General features: G+C 38.9%; 1 protein-coding gene across 3 annotated transcripts in view; it reads left to right on the forward strand.

Annotated features, from left to right (window-relative positions):
• The window catches only part of UBN2 (ubinuclein 2), a 48603-nt gene extending 28249 nt beyond the window's left edge, over positions 1 to 20354 (forward strand). For all 3 annotated transcript variants that reach the window (XM_065858991.2, XM_065859008.2, XM_065858999.2), the window contains exons 11-17: positions 87 to 230; positions 2253 to 2303; positions 3645 to 3687; positions 4359 to 5897; positions 10506 to 10752; positions 11502 to 11591; positions 12777 to 20354. In XM_065858991.2, the coding sequence (XP_065715063.1) occupies positions 87 to 230; positions 2253 to 2303; positions 3645 to 3687; positions 4359 to 5897; positions 10506 to 10752; positions 11502 to 11591; positions 12777 to 12826 (2164 nt within the window). In that variant the 3' untranslated portion in view covers positions 12827 to 20354. The remainder of the gene's footprint in view (positions 1 to 86; positions 231 to 2252; positions 2304 to 3644; positions 3688 to 4358; positions 5898 to 10505; positions 10753 to 11501; positions 11592 to 12776) is intronic.
• The last annotated feature ends 2117 nt before the right edge of the window (positions 20355 to 22471 follow it).

The following is a 22471-nucleotide window of genomic DNA, read 5'->3' on the forward strand; positions in this document are numbered from 1 at the left end:
TCAGTGCTTTCATTTCTCAGCCTTTTTCTGCTGAGCTTTTGAAAGCATTGTTAATTTCAATATATTTGTTGTGTTTCTTTCTGCAGGTCTTTGTTGTGTAATCTTGTTAAGATCAAGCTGGGATGCTATGAGCTAGAGCCAAATAGAAGTCAATCTGCTGAAGATTACCTCAAAACCTTTATGGAAACAGAAGTTAAACCACTTTGGCCTAAAGGTTGGATGCAGGCAAGGTTAGGATACCTGCTTTATATTCATTTTGTTGTTAATAATTTCTAGGGTCTTGTTTGTCATATATTTGACTCAAGTATGTACTATTAATATTGGTTAAAACCTCAAAATGTCAGTGGAACTGGAATATTTTGTAAGAATTAATGCTTTTCAGAAGTTAACTTTGTCTTGTTTACAAGCCTGAGAGATTAAACCCCACTGTTTTCCTTGGAGAACTATTTGCTTTTGTCGTCTTCTGGAAACTGAGTTTACTGATGCTCACACCACATTGCATGATTCTTCATTTGAAGGGGCGGTATGAGGCCAGGAGTGACTGCTTGGGAAGTTTTTTTCTGTCATATAGAAAGTTATAGTGGTTTAGAAAGTAGTTTTGCCTGATGTTGTAAGCAGTCTGATAATGCAGTGTGACATAAACTTTAAAATTATAAGCTGGAATTTCAGCACTAGAATTCACGAAACACTGAGGTTTGTGCTCTTTATTTCCTGTGTGCAACTGGGATGCACTGTGATGCTGCTGTTAAAAATACACCAGTTTCATAATGAAAATTTATTTTTTGCTTCCTACTGACTTATTAAGAGGAAACAGTCACACAAAGGGAAAAATAAAAAAATGAGAGTGATAATAATCACTGTGAAATAAAAAATTTGACAAAGTTTTCAAACATTTTGAAGTGGAGGAAAAGTAGCAAACGTAGATGAAATAATTTTTCTTTCTGTAGCAGCCATTGCAAAAGACAGTTTCCCATCAAATCTTGACCTAACTGTAAAAGCTAAATGATACAATAATAATCATCTCAAGAACACCTTGATTGCAGATTACTGAAATCTGTAAAACTGTAAAAATAACTGTACGAAGATACTTCCTAGAAAATGAGGTTGCAATAAGATGCTTGTGAAGTAATAATGAATGGAACAAATGAAGTATTACATTTTTTGGCATTCAGTTGATGGGGAGCAATGCAATATAGATTTGGAGGTTGGTATGGTGAAGAATATGTGAATGTGGAGATGAAAGTGGAATCTGAGAAGGAAGACACAAACTGTAGCAAGAGGATGTCAATGTTTTCTTACTAGATTACATGAGATTTGTGGATACTTGGATTTTTCATGAGTATTGCAATTCTACAGGATGTGTTATCAGTGGTGAAAAGCTCTTGTTCATGATGTGGTCAGTGCTAGTGTGATGGCAGTGGTGTAGGAAAATCTCGTCTGTTCTAGTTTACCTACGTGGAAACAGGGAAGGGCATCAGGTTTTTGTTAATTGTCTGCTTATAGCTGCATGTGGGTAGCAAGCTGAAGTATAAGTACAGGGCAGGAATCATTTTCAATTCCACATGTCAGCTCAGGAGTTGATAACACTTCACATGCTTTTATTTCTGTGTCGAGATTTCTTACACCAGCTCTTGCTATAATTGGCTCTGCAGTAAAGCATGTGTAAGTGTAGTGTAACTGAAGTCACAGAAATGGTACACAGTGGGCTATACAAAATAATAAAGAAAATTAGAAACAAGTTTGGCTACTATATTCCAACTTTTTTCCTCTGTGCTTTAAAAAAAAATACACACACCCCCCCCAACCAAAAAAAACCCAAAAAACACCACCAAAAAAATCACACACCACCACAACAGACTAACGACAAAACCCAAACCTACGATCAATGTGTGGCCATGTAGTGTAAAGAGTTTACAAGATCATTGTTGTTTAAAATATTTCATTAGTCTTTGAGAAGAAGGAATTAAAAATGTATTTTTTTCTGTCCAGCTGAAGGAGGTAATATTCCATTATGTTGACTTCTGCTTGCCATTTACTGAGGTAGTTTGAATATAGACTTGAAATGGTTTCGTTTTTGTAGCATTCTTCTGTTTATGGCACCATGTAACTGCATTGTGATGGCAATACAGACAAACTAGCTGCTTTGGGGACAGATAATAAAAAGGCTATTTTGAAAATTCAAGGTTGAGTACTGGGTGGTCACAGGCAGATTGCCCCTGTAGAATCACTTTATTTTCTTGCCATTCTTTTAGGATGCTTTTTAAAGAAAGCCGAAGTGTTCACAATCACCTCACTTCTGCTCCGTGAGTATAATATTGGCAACTTACTAGCATCTTTAGCTTGTTCATAGTATTTTTTCCCATCTTCATGCTACCTTTTTTTGGACAGAGGGGAGGAGAGGGGGATATTTTAGGATTTGTTTCAAAATATTTATAATGTTCATAATTATTTTGGATGCTTTAATTTAGACATTTACCTGTAATGTTCTTGTAGCATTGTATTTTAACTCAGTTAAATGGTTAGATAACTCCAATAGCTATTCACTCCTGGGTTAACATCTTTTTCTCAAAGTGTTTTGAAGCACTATACCTAAAATTTGCTGTGCAGCACCTTGAATTGAACTGAAGAGACTGCAGTACTTCATGTTCTTTTATTTTCCTCATAAATATCTCTAGCCACAGAAGGCTGTGTGTCTTAGTGGAATTTTACCTTCTTGATTTTTCAGGCAACGTTATGTCCGTCTCAGAAGCTGCCCTTATTCAGCCATAATTCAAATAGGCAGTTATGACTTCAAGTAGTACCCAAATTAGAACCTTTGTGGTAAATATGATTAACATAGGATATTTTTTACACAATAGCAGAACTTGAGTCATGGTCCACCTACAGTAGGGTCTTTTTTTTAACCAGGCACATTACTAGTTGCCTAGGAAAGGAGAATAAGTGACCTATAAGATGGAAATCTGTTGATCCTCTTGAAGAAATAGAAATGAGAAAAAATGATGTGAGGTGCTTCACTTCTAAGTTGAACCTGATGACTTTAATTCTTAATGCTGTCCTTGCTCACAGAACTGTGGTTGGTGTTAGGGTGTTCATTTACACTGCAAAAGAACCTGGAAGTTTGTTAGATGGCTTTTTGCAACAAACAGAAGTTAGATACAACTATTTCACAGTTGATAAGCAACAAAACATTTTTTTGTTGGGGGGAATGCAACAAGTATACTCCTCAGTGACAGAAACATCAACATAATATGAAATTATGTAACTATTATAGGTGACTTCAGTATAGAAAAAGCTCTGCCAAGTAAACAGACTCTGTAAGAAGTTGAAATTAGTTGAGATTTTGAAGTTTCTCTAAATTGGAAAAGTAAAAAACAGCTCTCCTGATATGCATTGGGTTATATCAGCAATTCAGTGAATTTTGCAAGTAATTTGCTTAGAGATACATGACCAAAAAAAAAGGATTAAAAGTGTGCTTGTTCTCCTCTCCTCCCCCAACCCATTTTCTATTTCAAGGTTGTTTTATTATTAAAGCTGGACCTCAGTAGTCATCCTTGTATTTTATTGAAATATCAGGGTAACAGTTAAAACTAAAATGGCTTGCCCTCCTTTTCTTTTCTGATGTGCATGTATCTCCTCTGCTTTAGGGCAAAGAAGAAGGTGATTCTGGCACCTAAACCCAAAGTGAAGGTAAATGCCTATTTAAATATCTGAGTTTTATGGGACTGTTTCACACAACCTGTTTCATGCCCCTGACCCAGAGAAATTCTGGCAGAATTGTTCGATCAGGAGATGCTATAAGAGCTTATTGACTTGGTGGTATATTATTTTAAATAAAATAATACAAAATACTATAAAAGCTTTGTAACTTTAAGATATATTAGGTTTTTGAAAATTGATTATGAAGAGATACTAGTTCCAGAAAATTTTCACATTTTTAGTGTGTGATTTGTGTTCAGCTTATATTAAATTTGCAACACTGGAAAAATGTGTGGTTGGGAGGATGACCTAGTAAGTTGTTAGAAGTTCTCATTAGACATGACTAGGTGTTGTCTTAGTTCTGTATGAATTTTACTTAGTGATCAGATTCACTACCCTGTTTTTCACAGCATTGATTTTTCTTAATTGTGGGGAGTACTTCTAGTTGTGTGGAGCAACTGCATTAGGTTTTTAAATATAAGTATTAAATTAGCACATGGGACTCTAACATCTACATATAATAGGTATCTTAACATGAAAATTACAATAGTAGATCTTTGGTTCATCTGAATTTACGGAATAATAGTATTGCAATAAAGAAGACTTTAGATCCACTCCAGAAAGGCTATTAAACCTGTCTTTTCTTATCTTTTCATTCTCAGGACTCCAGTCCAAAGAAAGAACAGAAAACATGTATGTCTTCGGTCAATTCAAGTTGTGCTACTGTACTGAGTTCCAGCACATCTGTCTGCACCCCAGCCAGCTCTAGCTGCACACCAGCTCCAGAGACGATCTGCTTGGATGACTCACTGGATGAAGATCTCTCTTTCCACCCACCCTCACTGGACTCTATTTCTGATGCTCTGGCTGTTATCAATAATGGTGCCAAGGGATCACCTCTTGGATCCACTATAGAGACACCAACATCCAGACCTCGCCCGGGGCTGAGGGAGGAGAAACTAGCAAGCATTATGAGTAAGTTGCCCCTGGCAACTTCAAAGAAAGTAGAGCCCACTCAAACTCCCCATTCATCAAGTCTTATTGCTGGTCACACAGGGCCAGTACCAAAGAAACCCCAGGACCTAGTTCACACTGGTATCTCTTCAGGCCTTATTGCTGGATCTTCAATTCAAAATCCTAAGGTTTCCTTAGAGCCTTTGCCAGCCAAACTACTTCAGCAAGGACTACAGAGGTCAAGCCAGATCCAAGCTGCTTCCTCCTCTTCACAGACTCACGTTTCTTCCTCTAAGACCCAAGCAGCTATTGCCACCTCTTCTCAAAGAACCAAGGATGCTAATATCTTGGTATCATCTTCTGAGGCTCAAGGTGGTGGTTCTTCAACATCACAAGTGACAAAGATGCACCAGCATTCAGCTGTACAGCAGAAATATGTGTCTCCTTTACAAGCAACTATTAGTAAATCACAGAGCAATCCAGTGGTGAAATTGAGTAGTAATCCCAAACTGTCTTGCTCTTCACCAGTCATCAAGGCTCAAGATAAGTCTGTAGTATATCGCCTGCCTTTGTCTAATCCCTCATCTGGAAGTGGATCTCAAGTGTCTCACCCACTGGTTTCTCGGACAACATCCAGCACCTCTACCTCTAGTAACTATTTAGCCAAGGCTATGGTGTCACAAGTTTCTTCCCAGGGTTTCAAGCCTCCTTTCTCCATGGCTGCCTCTCCCAAACCTGCTGCCTCTCCCAAGCCCACTGCATCTAAGCCCTCTGTGACATCCAAGCCCAATGCATCACCTAAATTTTCATCCAAGTCCACCTCATCCCCCAGGCCTGCAACAACACCCAGTTCTTCCAGTTCAAGTGCACTAGTTTCCCAGAGTAGTCACTCCAGCAACAACCCCCTTCATAAACAGACCAGTGGTGTAAATATCAGCAGGCAGTCTCCCACCATGAATTTGCTGTCCTCTAATCGCACCTCAGGCCTTCAGCCTGCAAAGAACCCTCAGGCTTCTTCGAAATTGCCCAACTCTTCTCCTTCTGGAACTGTTGGTAAAAATAATGTGGGTGGAGTTGGAATGAATGTACCTGCCAGCAGAGGCAGTAACCTTAACTCAAGTGGAGCTAGTAGGACTAGTCTGTCTGGGGGAGCAGGAAGTGGAACACAGGGTGCTACTAAACAATTGTCAACTCCACACAGACCATCATCTGCCTCAGGGTCTCCAGTTGTAGCAGCCAGTGTGCAGGTACGCATCTAACGAGTTTACATTTAAACGTTACATTCATACTTGTCACATTTATTTTGTAACTGTTATTTCTTACAGTATCTTGGTTTGAAAATGGGTCATACATTTAATGTGTACGCTTTACTAAGCATAAATGCTGATACTGATGAAATTATTTCAATCTAGCAAATAAGTTTTTCCAGCTTATGTGAAATGCAAGGATCAGTGTGGAATGAACCAGTATAAAATGTTGGTTGGTCTATACTGTGGAACAGAATGCATTTTTTGTTTGAGGTTCTGTTTGTTTCATTTTGGTTGTAGGGGTTTTTTTAAAGAACACTAGAAAAGATGCTTTGTGTGACCGTCTTTTCAGGGGATGTGGTATTTTCTGCACTATTGGATTTGTATATTCTTGTATGTTGTTTGTAATGATGGTGGTCATATGAAAAGGTGTCTTGCTACATTTGTTGCCAAGCTTCATGATTAACTTTGAAAACTAGAGTTCGGTTGCTTGTGGTTTGAGTATAATGCAAGACTTGTATTTAAAATAAGCCCTTCTTGCGAGGGCTTTTCTTTAGCATTCACGATTAAATATGTATTGTATTTTATAGGATCTAGTCAAACTGAATGAGACAAGTCATTAATATATAAATACTGTAGAAATTGTTTGAGCACACGCCTATGCAGAACTTCATTACTGAAGATAATACAAGTAATACAAAACAAATATTTTGAAAATACTGTTGTTCTAAAACCTATGCAAACCTATTATTTATGGAGAAGGCAACCAGCTTTCCCAAGTTGCACATTTGGTTTACTGGAAATGATTTAATTACTGAGATGACTTGATGACTTTCCTTTCTCTTTATTGCTACCTCTATTCTGAAGTCTTCACTACTTAAGTAAAAATCAGAAAAACAGTATCGCTGTAGATCAGTCTTGGTGTACTGCAAATGGAAAAACTGTGTTGTTCTGAACAATGTACATAGCTATGGTGTGGTAGTGGTGTATACTCAGGTTTTGGCAATGGTTTATAATCATTTTGTTTGCTATCACATTTTTCTTAATGCAGCTGAGTAACAGGAGGAAGGTTATTTTTACAAGATATTTCTATGGTCTTTCTTACTACTGTACCTTAAGTCTGTTACAGTAAACAAGAGTTGTCTGGTAGGCTCTGACACAACTTTATCATTATTTTGGGTGCTTTGAATGAAAAAAGCACTGAGGTACTACATAGGTCCTAAAGAAGAGCTGAGCCAGATATGGTGCGGTTTGGGTGCTCCAGAAGGTGTCTGGAGGGGACCAAAAAGGCCGCAATGAATGGACTGCAGACAGAGTTGGTTTTGGTTTGTTTTGTTTTTTTCTGGTGCAATCAACAGAATCCAGTGGATACAGTTATTGTGCTGCAGAAGAAAATGTGAAATGGGTGTGGTAGTGCTTAAAGATAACAGACAAGGGAAATAAGTAGAAATGTCTTGCATGAGATGAATTCTGGCAAACCTTCCTCTAGTTAAAGGCAACTAATTTTTTTTCAGAAATACTGATCACTTGGGGAATTAAATGCTTTTTGACAAACAGTAATGTTGAAGAGGACTGGAATGGGTGTGGTGAATTATCAAGTAACATGAGTGCATACTGTAATACAGCAAAATAAGGTATATATAGGGGGGGAAATTAGGCAGGAGTTCTGAGCACTAAAATAATGACTGTGACTTTACATGTGGTGTTTTTGACACTTCAGAAGTTACTTTTTGGTAACCTAGAAATTGTTAGAAAGAATGGTGCGAGGAAGATAAACCATGGAATAAGGCTGTTGCTACTGTGCAGTCTGAGGCTGAGTGGAATATGTTCAGAATCAAATTACCTCCCAGTCTAAATACACTGAAGGGGAAGAGATTTGTGATCACAGAGGGCTTTAGTTAGCCTTAAAGGACTAATGGTTGGCTGCTGAACTTAATAAATACCAGACTAGTTATTAGGTACAATGTACTAAGGAGTTAGTTATAACTTTGCATAAGACTGAAAGTGAATCTCCTTTCCATTAGAGTTTAGGGATTTAAGTACTATCCGAGAATGCTAGTAATTGGTCAGAAGATGAGAATGGTACCTGAGTGGCTAGAATATCCTAGTCTGCTTCTACTGAAGACTAGATAATTTAATGTGATAATAAAGATGTTCCTAACTAAGGAGAATTTCCAGTAAGTGTTTCCCTCCTTTCCCCTTTTGATTGACACAGTTACCAGAATAGAATACAGCAGCTTGTACCTGCTGTAGCTCCATGGAAATTTTACTCTGGAGTACCCTAAGTTACATCTTAAGAACACAAAGCCAAAGTAATCTAAAATTCAGCAACCACTGCATGTGATTTCTTTAAAAAGCTCTGCCTGCCATTAGCACTCTTGAGCAGAATCTAGGCTTGGCTTCTAAGGATCTTAATGACTCAGATTTACATAACCAGGATGAACCTTTTTATGAAGTGAGAAAAACAGAAACATTTGAACTGCAGTTCTTCTAGGTCATTCTCTGTAGCTCTCTCCATCACTGCTCACTTTCTCAAAAAACAAACAAACAAAAAGCAACAACAAACAAGACAGAGAAGTTCAAAGTCTTGACAGAGCACATTATAATGCTTCTTTCTGTTTCAGGCATCTTACAAATCCACAGTTGCAGACAGTGAATGGTTGTAATTTTTTGTACATGGCCTTATTGTGAAGTTAGTACTTTTAAAGGCAAAAGAGAATAATAATGTGTGGTGAAGTTTTGCATCCATGTGTTTTTTACTTCTAGAATGGACTATGTGTTAGAAGCCATAGCTCTTAAGATGACCAACACAAACACTTGCTACCAACATAACATCTGCAGTTGTTCACAGGGTTACTGTTTTAAAATGTTGTGTTTTCTCTTAAGCAGCAACTAACATTTCTATAGCTGCTTTTCATCACTTTACTGTTTCTATAAGTTGATATTACAGAAGTCAAGATTTCATTTTAAGGTCATGTATTTGTTAAATTAGCTCAAGTTCTGGGTTTAGTTAGGGCTTACTTGTCTAAATGCAAAGGTTTGAAGTCCTGCTTAGTCTGAGTCTAAAATATCTGAGCTTTCTATACTGACTGTTTTGTAGTAGATCATTACAGAATTGAACATTAGCATATGCAATTACTACATGCATAGTGAAGGAAAAAGTGTTAAACTAGAATGAGCTGTTCTAATGATAGAAGAATGAATGCGATTTGGGAACTGTTGTTGCTAAAATGTTCTGGCTAATCTTGCATTTTCATTTTTTATACTAAGTTAATTTAACTTCATCATGACATATTCAAGAAACATTTGGACAACGCCCTCAGACACATGGTGTGGATTGGGCTAGATGATCTGGGGATTGGACTAGATGATCTTTCAAGGTCCCTTCCAATCCCTGACATTCTGTGATTCTATGAATTTTGGGGTTGTCCAATGCAGGGACAGGAGCTGGATTCTGATCCTTGTGTGTCCCTTCCAACTCAGAACATTCTATGATTCTGTGATATGTAGAGTGATGAGTTTATTTTCCTTTGCCTTTTGCTTTGACATGTGCATAGATGTCTATACGTATATATGTATGACTGCATCTTGGTAACCTGGCTTCTCTTGAAGTGTGGGGGTTCTTATGTATGAATCTGAATTTTCAAAAATCATTGCTTTTAAGTAATTTTTTTAGAAAAAAAAAAGTTAGTGAGACCCCATCTGGAGTATTGTGTCCAGTTCTGGGCCCCTCAGTTCAAGAAGGACAGGGAACTGCTGGAGAGGGTCCAGCGTAGGGCAACAAAGATGATTAAGGGAGTGGAGCACCTCCCTTATGAAGAAAGGCTGAGGGAGCTGGGTCTCTTTAGTTTGGAGGAGACTGAGGGGTGACCTTATTAATGTTTATAAATATATAAAGGGTGAGTGCCACGAGGACGGAGTCAGGCTCTTCTCAGTGGCAAACAATGATAGGGCAAGGGGTAATGGGATCAAGCTGGAACACAAGAGGTTCCACTTAAATTTGAGAAAGAACTACTTCTCAGTGAGGGTGCCAGAGCACTGGAACAGGCTGCCCAGGGGGGTTGTGGAGTCTCCTTCCCTGGAGACATTCAAAGCCCACCTGGACACATTCCTGTGCGACCTCACCTAGGCGTTCCTGCTCCAGCAGGGGGATTGGACTAGATGATCTTTTGAGGTCCCTTCCAATCCCAAACATACTGTGATACTGTGATTTTGTCAAGACACAGATTTGGAGAGGGCAGAGCAGTACGGTACTTCTGAAGAACTTCAGATCTACATCTGATATTTTCATATTATCAATCTAATAGAAGACATTGCATTAGATTCTGACTGTAGACCCAGTGCATAATTAGAAAGGAGATAGAGGAAATTACCTGGAAGGCTGATGAGAAAAACATGGGAGATGAGCCATACTATCATGTCTGAATCTGAGATACAATTGTGTTTGCTTAGCAGATGAATTGTAGGAAGACCTCCTGGGTGGATAACTGGATATTTATTAATTAATTTAATACACTTTTTAAGAGGGTCACAACAGAAAATGGTCGATTCTTAAAAGGATACAACTCAAAACTTGAAAATCTTAAAATACTCCTTTTCTTTGTGCAGTCAACAGCAGGAGCATCACTACTGGCTAATGCGTCACCTCTGACTCTCATGGCATCACCCCTGTCTGTAACCAGTCAGAATGTGACGTCTGCACCATTAACTCCTTTTGGGATGCTGGGTGGCCTTGTTCCTGTGACCGTGCCCTTCCAGTTTCCCTTGGAGCTGCTTGGCTTTGGGACGGACACAGCTGGAGTGACAACCACCTCGGGATCTACCTCAGCGGCTTTCCATCACAGCCTAACTCAGAGTGAGTGGAATTAGTTGTCACACTATCTGATAGGTAAAGATACATCCTGAAAACGTAAATTAAGAAGGGAAGCAATAAGGTCCTGAGAAACTCAGATTTGGTCCATGGAAATCCCTGGAGAAGAGTAAATGTGGTTTCTTCACTGGTGAAACTTTTTATGTAATTATGCAAATGTTATGAATCACCTTTGATAAGCTTAACCTTATTGTTACATTCACAGTATATACTTAGTCTTGAATATGCCTTTTTGGGTTAACTGTTAATCCCTTACTTTTAGAAAGGAATATAGCTTAAGAGTCTCCAAATTTCACAATATAAATAAGAGCCTTCATATGGCAATTCTTCAAAATATCCTCTAGCTTAGTAATGGCTTAAACTCTCAGATAACAAACCATTCTCTTATGAGGAAATAACAACTGAGATGGCATTTATTTTTTTAATTGCTTAAAAATGAATTATTTAGCTTTTTAACCTATATCAGTTTTGGTCTTTCTGCTCAAAGAAATGGTATGAAGAATTGCATCCCAATAGTGAGGCATGGTCCTTCCTATGATTTTGATTAACCGTATTATTCCAGCCCTCAGAATACTATCAGGTATTTATTTTTTGTTGTTGAGATACATATTCAGAAGTCTGTGTAAATTAACATGCTACTACAGCTACACTATCAAAATAAAACCTTCCTATTTTATAAAGGCTGCCTCTGTCTTTAAGATTTTTCATCTGTGTTGCTCTCTTCTTGTTGCCAGACTTACTGAAGGGTTTACAGCCAGGTGCTCAGCACGCAGCAACGCTGTCTCACTCACCTCTGCCTGCTCACCTGCAGCAAGCTTACACAGGTAAAGACATTGTATTTTCTTTATCACTTATTTTTAACTTAAGTCAGATTTCTGCCCTAGACTGAAATAAAATGTACACCAAAACTGAAATTGGTTTAGAGAAGACACAACACAAGAAAAACCTTTGGTAGCAGCAGACAGTGTACGTTCTGTCATAGCAATATTTTTGGAACATGAATTTTTTTTCCTACTTGCCTTCAGTTTCAGGAACAGAAAAAGTTCAGAAATTTCAATTTATGTTAGCAGTTCTAGAAACTGAAGTGTACAAATTCAACTAGTGGGAAAGAAAGAAATATGACTTACTGGATGCAAATATGATTGTTGATAGGCTGCATAAATCCTGTATTGGGGGATTGTTTTTTCCAGTCAATTTTAATTTCTCCTTTGGAGAAGAAACTGACCTTGCAGCTAGAAGCTTCATGTTTCTTGTAAGAGTGCATACTTGTGTGAACAGTGTGATTGTTTCCTAAGGGAAGATCTGCCTTCCTTGAGAATTTGATTCTTGATAAGAGTTTGCATATTTTGATAAAATAAATTTGAAGTAGAAAATATCATTTTTCTGTTTGTAAGGCTTGTAGAGCTGAAAAACTATCATAAAGCTTTAGATGGTGCAGTTTAGAGTGTGTTCTTTTGCCACCTGTAGGTTTTGCGGCTGAGGGGAGGGGGTCTTTTTTGCCAGGAGAAGGAACAGGGAAGGTGGCAGTGTCTTGGTGGGGGTTTCTTCATTCTGTTCTGAGAATTCTCAGCACCAGAAGAATGAGCAGTGTTGCTCTAAGAGGCTGTGAAAACAAACCAATTGGCTATATTTGGTACAACCCTCATTTTTGTTGGCAATGATTGCCATGGTTGAATACTGGAAATGCTTTATTACAATGTCAAGGCTTCTAAAGAAAAGCTTGGTGTTGTGTTTGTGGTTTTTTTTTTTAAATCCCAAACTGCAACTTAATCTTTCGAATGATGTTATGTTTTGGTATGAAGCCTGATATCTCAGGTTTCAACAGTGCTATTTCTAATAAATTAACTACTGCAAAGATGAACAGTCTTCCACCCTATGAAGACAATGTGTTTTTTGGTGATGCTAAAGCTAAATGTGCCAAATTCCTGTCTCTCTTGCTGTAAGTTATAAAAATAAAAGTTCATTCATGATTTTGTTCTTCCCCTTCTTTTCCTGTCTCTAAATTGCAGATGGAGGCCAAAGTAAAGGGGACACTAAGTTACAGCGGAAAAACCAGTGACTTCTGGACAAGCAAGGGAGCTGAAGCAGTTCTGGTTGGCTGACAGAATCTGCCCAGTTGGGAAAGTGCTTATTGTCACAGGGCTGCTGTTTCTGTCGATGTTTACATATTCTGATCCCAAGCACTGTGGTGAGAGGAAGAAGAAAAAGAAAACAATACTTGATTAAAGAGAGAAGGAAAAGGAAGACTGGTCCTCCTGGTCATGCAGACTGGTCATAGTTTGATCTTGCCTAAAGAAACAAGCTTTTTTTATCTGTTCTGATTGGCTTTTAAAAGAAATTGATCGTCAAACCCACAGCAGCACAAACATCTTTTTTTTTTTTCCTGAGTGATGTCCAATGAAGTGTTGAAAGTGTGAGAGGAGCTAGAATAGATTTCTCCATCCTTTGTGTAAGGTGGAATCATCCACTTCACTAGTGCCCAAAGTGCCCAGTAGATGATTGTGTAGGTCCTGAGTGTACTGTATGGTTGTGGACCAAAGGTTATGTAGATGGTGTAGGTGGTGCTGGGATACTTTGCATTATAATTAAACCCTTACACAAATGCAGTTTCTGGTACGGGCATATTTCCAGCTTTACAAGGCTGTTTGGCTTTAGGGAGCCCACATATGTATGCAGTCTCATTAGAGAGTTGTCTTCAAAAACAGATCTGCTGGTACAATGAGATGTGAGAGTCAGACTACTAGGAAATCCCTTGCTCCTTGTTTTTTTTTTTTTTTTAATATAAAGATCCTTATTTAAGGGAGGAAGGCAATGGAAATATTTTCATTTACGTAAAAATGAAACCCACATTTTATTGCTTGAACTAGCATTTCTTTCCCGCATCTTTTTTTCTTAAAGGCACACTGATTTTTTCAGTCCTCTCATTTGTTGAATTTTCTTTGCCTGTGCTTATCTGCCACTCAAATTCAGTAATGTTCTATTCATGTCTTTAAAATACAAGTTCCTTGCTCATTCTAGATCTTCCTCATCTTTCATCTAACTCCTCCCAAAAGTCATGCATTATACTGATTTCCTAATTAAAGAAAGCTGAGTGTGACCTATTCCAGAGCCAGGTTAATACTGCTTCAGGCATTAGCCAAAGAAGAGTCGTTCAAAAGCGACCAGAGGTGCCTTCTCTTCTGGGGGCTGAATGGGTTGTCTTCAGCATTTCCAGCCCCTGCTGGCCTGGGGAGTTCCTGACCTGAACTCTTCCTTACATGGTAGCACAAGACTGCAAAGCTGGCATTTTTAGGGTTTTGGGTTTTTTTTTTTTTGGGATAGCAATACATTGACTGGTTCATTTGTAAGGTTAGGAAATATCCAGCACATGTTGCACTTTCGACACTAGAACAGAACTTCGCTGTTGAGTCCCTTGCGCTGTTAGATAAAAGGTGAGAATGGCAGAAACTAAGTCATAGGGGAAAGGAGCGAATAAAATAGTATATGTCCTTCTCCTCCAACCCCAAAACATTCCTTTGATCAGAGATGCTGAAATTCCTTGTAGCTAGTCTTTCCAGTAGTTTGTTTTGAGATTGAACCAGTGACTACTCGTTATCTCATACCTTCCAGAGAGACTTTGACCCATGGGTAATGAATCTTCAATGGTTTTTGCTAGATTAACTTATAGCTTTCAGGTTTCTTTTACATGTGATTTATTTTTCTTAGACAACAATTTCTTTTCTATTTAGAGCTCATTTTAATTTTATATAAATATATATACATGAATTTAAAATAATATATATTGTGTATTTAGTCTAAAATGTTGGGTTGAGCTCAGCAATAAACGTTTTTGCACAACACTTCTGTGAAAGACAGATTGAATTAAAACAAGATGCATTAAGTTCATTACTTTTCACAGCATCTGGCAATTAAATGCTTTTTAGCTAGTGCTAATGTCTTGTATGTGGCGTGTTGATTAGATGAGCTTGCATCTCCATAATCGAGGTTTAGAGTTGAAACATTCAGCTATGTAGACTCTGACATTCTTAATACTGTGTGAATTCTGTCAAAATACCATAAACTGTTTAGAATGCAAGCTTTATCTGACTTTTTTTCTCTTTTCTCCAGGAAGGGTTCAAGGAAGACATGTTTTGTTTTTTGAGGCCTAACAGTTCTGGCAGGATGCTGTTACTATGAACTGTGTCAAACCTGATATTTTTTAACAATGCACGTAGCTTAAGGGAGTTGCAGCAGTGAGCTGTCAGACAGCAATATATTTAAAAGACCCTGTCCTAAGAGTTCTACCTCTTCTATGTTTTCCTCATCAAGGCATCTCATTCAGATTGCCATCTTTTGTCTTCATAGTTAATGAAATTTTAGATTGGGAGACTTGGAGCCCTCTATAACTACAGCACAAATTTCCTTTCAACATTCCTCTCTTCCTGGAAGCATGCCTCATCCTCAGTGGAGGAGTAGCCTTTCTAAATCTTATGGAAGGTAGTAGTCCTGTCACTGTGGCCTACTGAGCTTCTCAGTTTTGGGAAACAACTAAACTTATAGTTACTGTGGAAATAGGCAGTAGGATGATGAAGAGTAAAGATGACCATGTGTTGTTTGTGCAGGCAGTTCAAACAGCCCCTCAGAGGGTAACTTTCCAGTTATTTTGCTCTTGAGCTTCTTCAGAATTGGCAACACAGTGATGAAAGGGTCTGTGTTATCTGTTGTCTGTTCTTCCTGCTTAAACCCAGCAAGACTGAGTCAAGGGAAATAATAGGGTGGCTCCCAGAGACCTTTGCAGGCAGCATAAGCGGGATGGAGAAGTGAAAGATTTCTGCAACGTCCAAATGCAAAACTAGGTTAATGTTTTAGTGTTTTCTGCACAGCAGCTCTTCTAAAGACATTTTCCCCCAAGTTTTTACTACTTTTTAAGGGCCTTTGTTAATATATAAACTGTAGTTGTACATACTAAATAACCCTCAGTATTCACAAGCAATAAGAAAGCCAAGTAGAGCTGTCTTTTCCAGGCAGCAGGGCTGAACTTGGTTTGGGGACTGTACATGAGCTAACATGTCAAGCTCACTGAAGGCCCCAAACAAATGCAAGCAATAATTTCAAACACAGGTTTTAGATGTTAAAACCGTCTGGGTAATAATTTCTGCTACATGATCCAAAGTCCCAAAAGCCGTGGTAGCTATTTTAAATCCTTTTGAGACACTTGCAAAGAAAGAAGGCAGGCTAGATGAAACACAGGCCGCAAAGTTTCCTGATACCTTGGACTGTAATTGCAGTGTTCTCCCACTCCAAGATGCAAACGGCCTAAATCACTTTGTGCAGCCTTCTCCATTGATTTGAGATACATGGCTAGTACTGGTCAACTAAGTCACAAGTGTGGATGCTGTGGGTTTCACATCTGTTTTCTGCTAATCAGAAGTAGCTTTTAATTACCTGGGTTCTGCTTCTTGTTTGAATCCAATCAAAGTTGTCTGATGCACAGGTTTGGGGGTGGGACAGGTGCCAAGAGCCTGTTTTCCTTCCCGCAGTCCCATCACCTGACCCTTCCTCCACACTCCTTCTCCACTTGGTGCAAGACCCTTGAGGACATGAAAACAGAGAAATCCTGCAACTCTCCCAAGCTGCCATCAGTTGTGTGAACCATTAACCCTCTAGGAGTCACCTTGGACTCCAGCTAACTAACTTTATCACATTTGCTGCTACATTCGTAAAATGAACTTTTGGCTGTATTTATTAGCAAATTTTAATCTAGTTTACAGTTTGTTTGGTTTTCTTTTGAGTAGTTTTTGCCCGCAGATGGACTAGAAGTGTTGGGGTGTTTGGGTTTTTTTTTTAATTTTTTGTGTGAACTGTTGAAGGCACAGTGGTCCCTCTTCTGTCTTTGTTTTGGATTTTTTTTTTTCCTAAAGATGCATTGCAGGGACACCTGCAGCCAAGCCAAGCTGTGGAAGGCTTCCTCCCACACCTGACTTTCATCTTTTGCTGAACTGAGGGGGAATCACTAAAGGGACACTTGCTTTTTGTTTGGGTTTAGTTTTGTTGGTTTTTTGTTTTGTGTTGTTTCTTTTTTCCATAAAAGGAACCAGAAGGTGAAAGCAGTAGGTAAATGACTGATTAATTAACACTTTATGCAATTTTAATTTTATAGGAACTTTTAAAAGGTTGGTAGATTTTTGACTGGTGAAATGGCTGTTACCCTCCATTACTTGATTCTGGCCTTTGTCCTTTGTTTAAGTGCCTTTTTTTTTTTTTTTTTTAGTTTTCTTACCCTCTTCAAACTGTTCTCAGATCTTGAAGTGCTGGAGGGCAATTTGGAGGAAAATCTTGAGCTTGCCAAGATGGCTTTATGCTGTTATACTATTTTTTTTCCCTTTTGTAAAGAAAAACAAGTGTGTAACGTGTGTAACTTCATAGCTGCTGTACCATGGCGTTTGTTCTGTGTGCTTGTGCTTTCTTTCTCTCTCACACTCATACACATGCACATGTACACACACATATTCCTGAGAATATTCCTGAGAATCCTCTTCATCCTTCTGCACTCTGCTGGCTCTGTTAAACACTTTACTTAAAGGTGAACGTTTGTGCGAAGATGGCAGTACAATAAAAGTGTGTGAGTGTGCATAAATGTGCATGAGAGAAAGGAAGTGGCTAATGGGAATGAAACTTGCATTTTTCTCTGAAGGTTTTAAATTTGGATCTAAATTAGGTCATGAGTAAAACATTATGGGCCCTGTCTGGCATCCTTATTAAATACTGGACCACTTCACACTGTTACTGAGGCAAAGACGTGCGACAGACAACCGCAAGGAGGTGGAAGGGAAAGAAGGTTAAAATAGCAGTTTGCAACAAGTTTGAGATGAATTGCAAGGAATCTTGTGTGCAGCTCATCACATCTGCTTGACACCAGTTATTGCAAGGATTCTCACATTTACTCAAGTTGGCGCTTTCTACCATGCATCACATGTAAGAAGGAATTTGGTAAAACCTGCAAGAGCGCAGCTGCTAATTGAAGTTAAACCTGGCTATGCTTCACAAGCTGCCTGAATCTCACCTTGAAGTACTTTTATAGTTGTACCTTTTCTCAATTTATTGTGATATCATGAATGGTTTGTTGTTTTAATATAATGAACAGTAAGTTCATGTGGTGGTAGCTGCAAGTGAACCCTCATAATAGCATCTGTGCTTGTTTCCTTGTTCTCTGACAAAATTAGCTATCTGTAATAGATCATCCAGTGATTTTTGACATTTCTGTGCTGAGGATCTAATTTAGGGTTATTACAAACATTCATACCTGAATTAGCAATTCACTTGTTGACCAAGTGCTAAACTTAAGGTAATATATGTATGCATTACTAGACTGTGCTAGATCTGCCATGTGCTTCCTGTGGGGAAGATCTAATTTTGTGTTGCAATATGAGCAGGAAATATATACCTTCTCAGAACCCAGAATGGGAATGGAGTGGAGAGTCCTTCACAGTTAGATGCAGAGCAAATCTAGACAGCAGAAAATAAGATATCCAATAAACATGTTCATGTGGCAGAGAATATTCTAACTGCTATTTCAGTTCTTAGCTTATCTTCACACATTTGAGTTGAACCTCTTTATGTAAACTAGGCTACAGGCAGATTTCTTCTACTGAGCTAATGGTTCCAGTCAAAGATAGGATTGTTGCTGGTACCTCTGCCAGCTGGAGTGATAGTGAGGCTGCTGCTTAATCTGCCTAAGGTGCATCAGTGGGGCTGCTTCAGTGGAGTTTGCCATATCCACCTCAGCAGTAAACTGAGCTGACCCGGCTCTTCTGTTGCTGTTTAATCCAAGGCGGATCTGTGAGTTGGGAAATCTGCAGCTGGTGGTGATGGTTGTGTCTGTCTACTGCTTAAGAAATCACTGCCAAATAAGCAACCAGAAGTATGCTGACTGGGTCACTGGAGAGATAACTGTTGTGTAGGGGAATGCTTTGTTTGTGGAAATTTCTGGTGTGGCTTCATCATCCTTTTTCTATGACCTGGTGATCCCTTGCTGCTGTAATGGCCTTTTGGGGCTATAGAAAGCCCTGCTGCTGCTGCTATGAGTTATGCTGAGAGATCAGCATGGCCTGGAACTGGCCCAAAACCGGAGAAGTACAAAGATTCCCTACAGCTGTTTTTGCACACTCCTTATGAATAAAACTGTGCTAATCTTGCCGCTAGTCAAAGATATAGGTCTGTATTTTGTAGCCATTTTTGACAGCTATAATTCTACAGCTCAACTCTGGAAAAAAAAAAATGTTTTATATGTAGAAGTGAATTTCAGTTTTTTCCCTTGCTGTCATCTCCTGCTTAAATAATAACTATGAACTAGTAAGTTTTTCTTTATGATGAAGTAATCCAAAGCAAGCAGTGTACATTATGTTTGACTCCTATCATGCTCAATACTATGGGGTTTGGGTTTTTTTTCCTGTGCCCAGCAGTGTGTTCATGTGAATTTTATCGACAGATACTTTTGTTACTGTCCAGTACTAAGACAAAAAGACAGGGAGAGAGACGACCAAAACCAGTCAGGAGATGCCACCATCATAGGCCAAACCAAGTAGCTGCTGCAGCAGCCAGAGATTGAGAGTTACCAGATTTCACCAGTGGAGTTGGGGGCTGGGGGAAGAAACTTTGTGTTCTCAGCTTTTTCCAGATAAGGCCTTAGTTTGATTAGTAGTCACTAATATCAACTATGCAGAGAAGTGTTCTTTACATGTTTCAGTGTTACATGCATTCCTTCCCCCAGCTGCCCCTCTTAACACATGTTGAAGTTCTACCCAAAGAAAATTGAATGCTTTTTTTGAATGTCTGTACTGCGGAAGTCTCTTTTGGTAACGTGAAGAAAGAAATTTGTGTTTTAAAAAAGAAACTCTTTCACTGGTGGAACACCTAGTGTCAAGTGTCATGATGTTGCTTCAAGAGGGAAGCTAACATCACCTCTTGTGATGGGTTTTAGCCTGAGAGTTTTTTTAGAATATTCAGCTCTCAAAATGTGTTTAAGAAGCCACAGTGATACTGGTTTTTAATGTACAGATTGGTAGTGGAAAGTAATGAGACATCCTGGGTTTACTTCCAGTATCAGAAGTAAATTAAATCCATTTCTCACTTGAATGAAGTTGCTTCTCAACAAGGGGAGGTATCAGCTGCACAGTAGCTGGACCTTTAAATAAAAGCTAAATTGTAATCCCCAGGTATTTCTCACTGTTCTTTTAGTCTTGTTGTATGTAACTACAAATAACAATTTAGCTCAGAGGTGAGAACTATAGTGTGTGTTTTCTTGCTGGTGATTCCATCATGTAGCAATTAGTACCATGTTCTTGCATTGTTCTCAAGATCTGTACTGGAAATAGATGGAGAAATTTTATTTTTGAACTACTGTTTAAAAAAAATACAAAATTAACTACTACTTTTTATCCCCAAAAGAGCAGCATTATATTTTAACAGTTAAACTAGTACCCTTGTCATGTGATTTGTCTCTTGTAGTCATCTTTTTACTGAGAGAAGCATTTCATGAGTAATCCTGAAAATGTTGGCATTCTCTAGCTTAATGTCAAGTGCTTATAATAAAAGTGCATCTGTGATAACTTCTGATGGTACAAAAGCACTATGTTCAGAATATTTCCTTGAGAGAAAAAAAAACCAGGTATGGGTGCAAGCCCCTTTAGTTCTGCCTGACAAAGGCTCAGTCAAGAACAGAGCTTCCAAATTCCTGCCTGCACAGCTAATGGTAGCTGGGATCATCCCCTCAACAGAGGTTTGGTCTCTGTATCCTTTGTTTGGTGTCACTTTTAGTATTCATTTATGTTTTAGCAAGTTTGGATATAGCCAGCTTTGCTCTACTTGACCTGCCATGATCCCCAATACAATGCAAGGCTGAGAAACAGATGGACAAAGTGTTTTCCTGCCTTTCTGTGCATAGCTTAGAACAAACAGCTGGCCAAGTGTTTTGTTAGAAACCAATGTTAAATCACAGCTAGAATTCTTGGCATTCGTCATTTTCAAACAAAGGAATGAACAATTACTATGAGATGGCAAACCTGCTTGAGTTGGTGATTCCTGTGTTGCTTTGTTCAGTCCAGCATGAATTTGTACAAGGTCACCTTCCTCCTTTTAATATTTGCCTATTTTGGATCATAGGGCTTAGTGATGGAGAGAGGATCCCCATGGCCATGTGCTTACCTGATGAGCTCTCCAGAGAAACTTCCCTGTGAAATGCTCCCCTCTTGTGACAACAAGCCTGAACAACAAAATGCAGCTACATGTGGGTGATTAGCATCACTTTCATTTGGATTTTTAGGGAGGTGTGTTTCAGAAACTTCAAGGGATACTGTATTTTACATGTGTGATTTCTTTCTGCTCTCCTTATAAAAGTGAACCTGAATGCAGGTTTTGAGTTGTTTTTTTTGTTGTTGTTGTTTGGTTTTGGTTTGTGTGGGTTTTTGTTTTGTTTTTTTTTTTTGTTTTGTTTTGTTTTTTTGTAATAATCTCAGGACCTGAAAGATTGTAGCATTTAGTGTGTCTTAAAAATGATGTACTGTACCAGCCATGGATTTTGTAAATACACCTGTCTCCCTTTTTTTGTATTTTAATTTTTTAAAAATGTGTAAGGCTCTTTGCCAGAGGAACTGGTGCCTGCTTAATTTCCATTCTGAACTGAAGCAGGAAAAGGAAGAAGCTGCTGCCACAAAAGCCTGCGTCAGTTCCAAGCATGTATATTGTTCTGGTCAGTTTTAATGGCTGTTAAGTCTTTTGTTACTTGGGAAGTAGTTTGTTCCCCTGCACATTCCCAGTTGTGGCTTAGCAGAGCCCTATCAGGGAGACTAATTTTAACTCTCTTCTGTGTAACTACTTGATGTCTTCACTCCTACCAGATACTCAGGTTTGCTATCCCTGAGAAGTCTGATGTTGTCAGAGGTCGGGACTATTGGGCTTCTGCAAGAGCAGTTGGATACAGTTTCTGATTTTACAGTGCTTTGGTCCGAACAAAGTAATGGGGTTCGTATCCTGCAAACCTTGCAGATGATGCCATTTGTGCCTCTTCAGAGAGGAACTTGTCGTTTTGTTTTCTGCTTTCCTGAAAGGAGTGCAAAGATTTTTGTTTTGTTTGGTGTTTTTGGTTTTTTGTTTTTTGTTTTTGTTTTTTTTTTTTTTTTGGCAGCAGACTCTGGGATCCAACCTTGCTGGCAGACTCCTGTTCTGCAGTAGGAGCCTTACTCAGTTCGGCGTAGCTGTTCCCTGTCCCTGACAGTGACAGGCTTTTTTCATGAGTGTACTTTTTCTTTTTTTAATGTGTTATGTGTCTGTGCTGTATTAAATAAAGAGGAATGTACATATTAGCCCTGTTTCTTGTGGTTTCTCACAAAAATAAAGATGTAAAAAGGTTTAACTCGAAAGGCTGTTGTTTGAGGCTCTTAATTGTGGTGGGTTTCTTTCATATTTTAGGCAGTTTTCGGTTGGGGGGGAGGTAGAGGAAGCCACAGCTTGCTTCAGTCATGGCAATCACAAGACAAACGGAACACTGCGAGCGCGGAGAAGCACTTTAAAACTGTGGGAGGCTTCGTACAGAAGGGAACTCGTCCCTTCGGGGTGCGTTTTTTAAAGACAAAGCCTGGCGCCCTGGGCTGACGGCCGAGCCGAGGGACACCCGTCCCGCGCTCCCGGAGGGCCGCGCGGCAGGCAGCTTCCGGTTCGCGAGCCGCGC

The sequence above is a fragment of the Patagioenas fasciata genome, chromosome 1 (genome assembly GCF_037038585.1).
Source record: "Patagioenas fasciata isolate bPatFas1 chromosome 1, bPatFas1.hap1, whole genome shotgun sequence".
Classification (NCBI taxonomy): Eukaryota; Metazoa; Chordata; class Aves; order Columbiformes; family Columbidae; genus Patagioenas; species Patagioenas fasciata.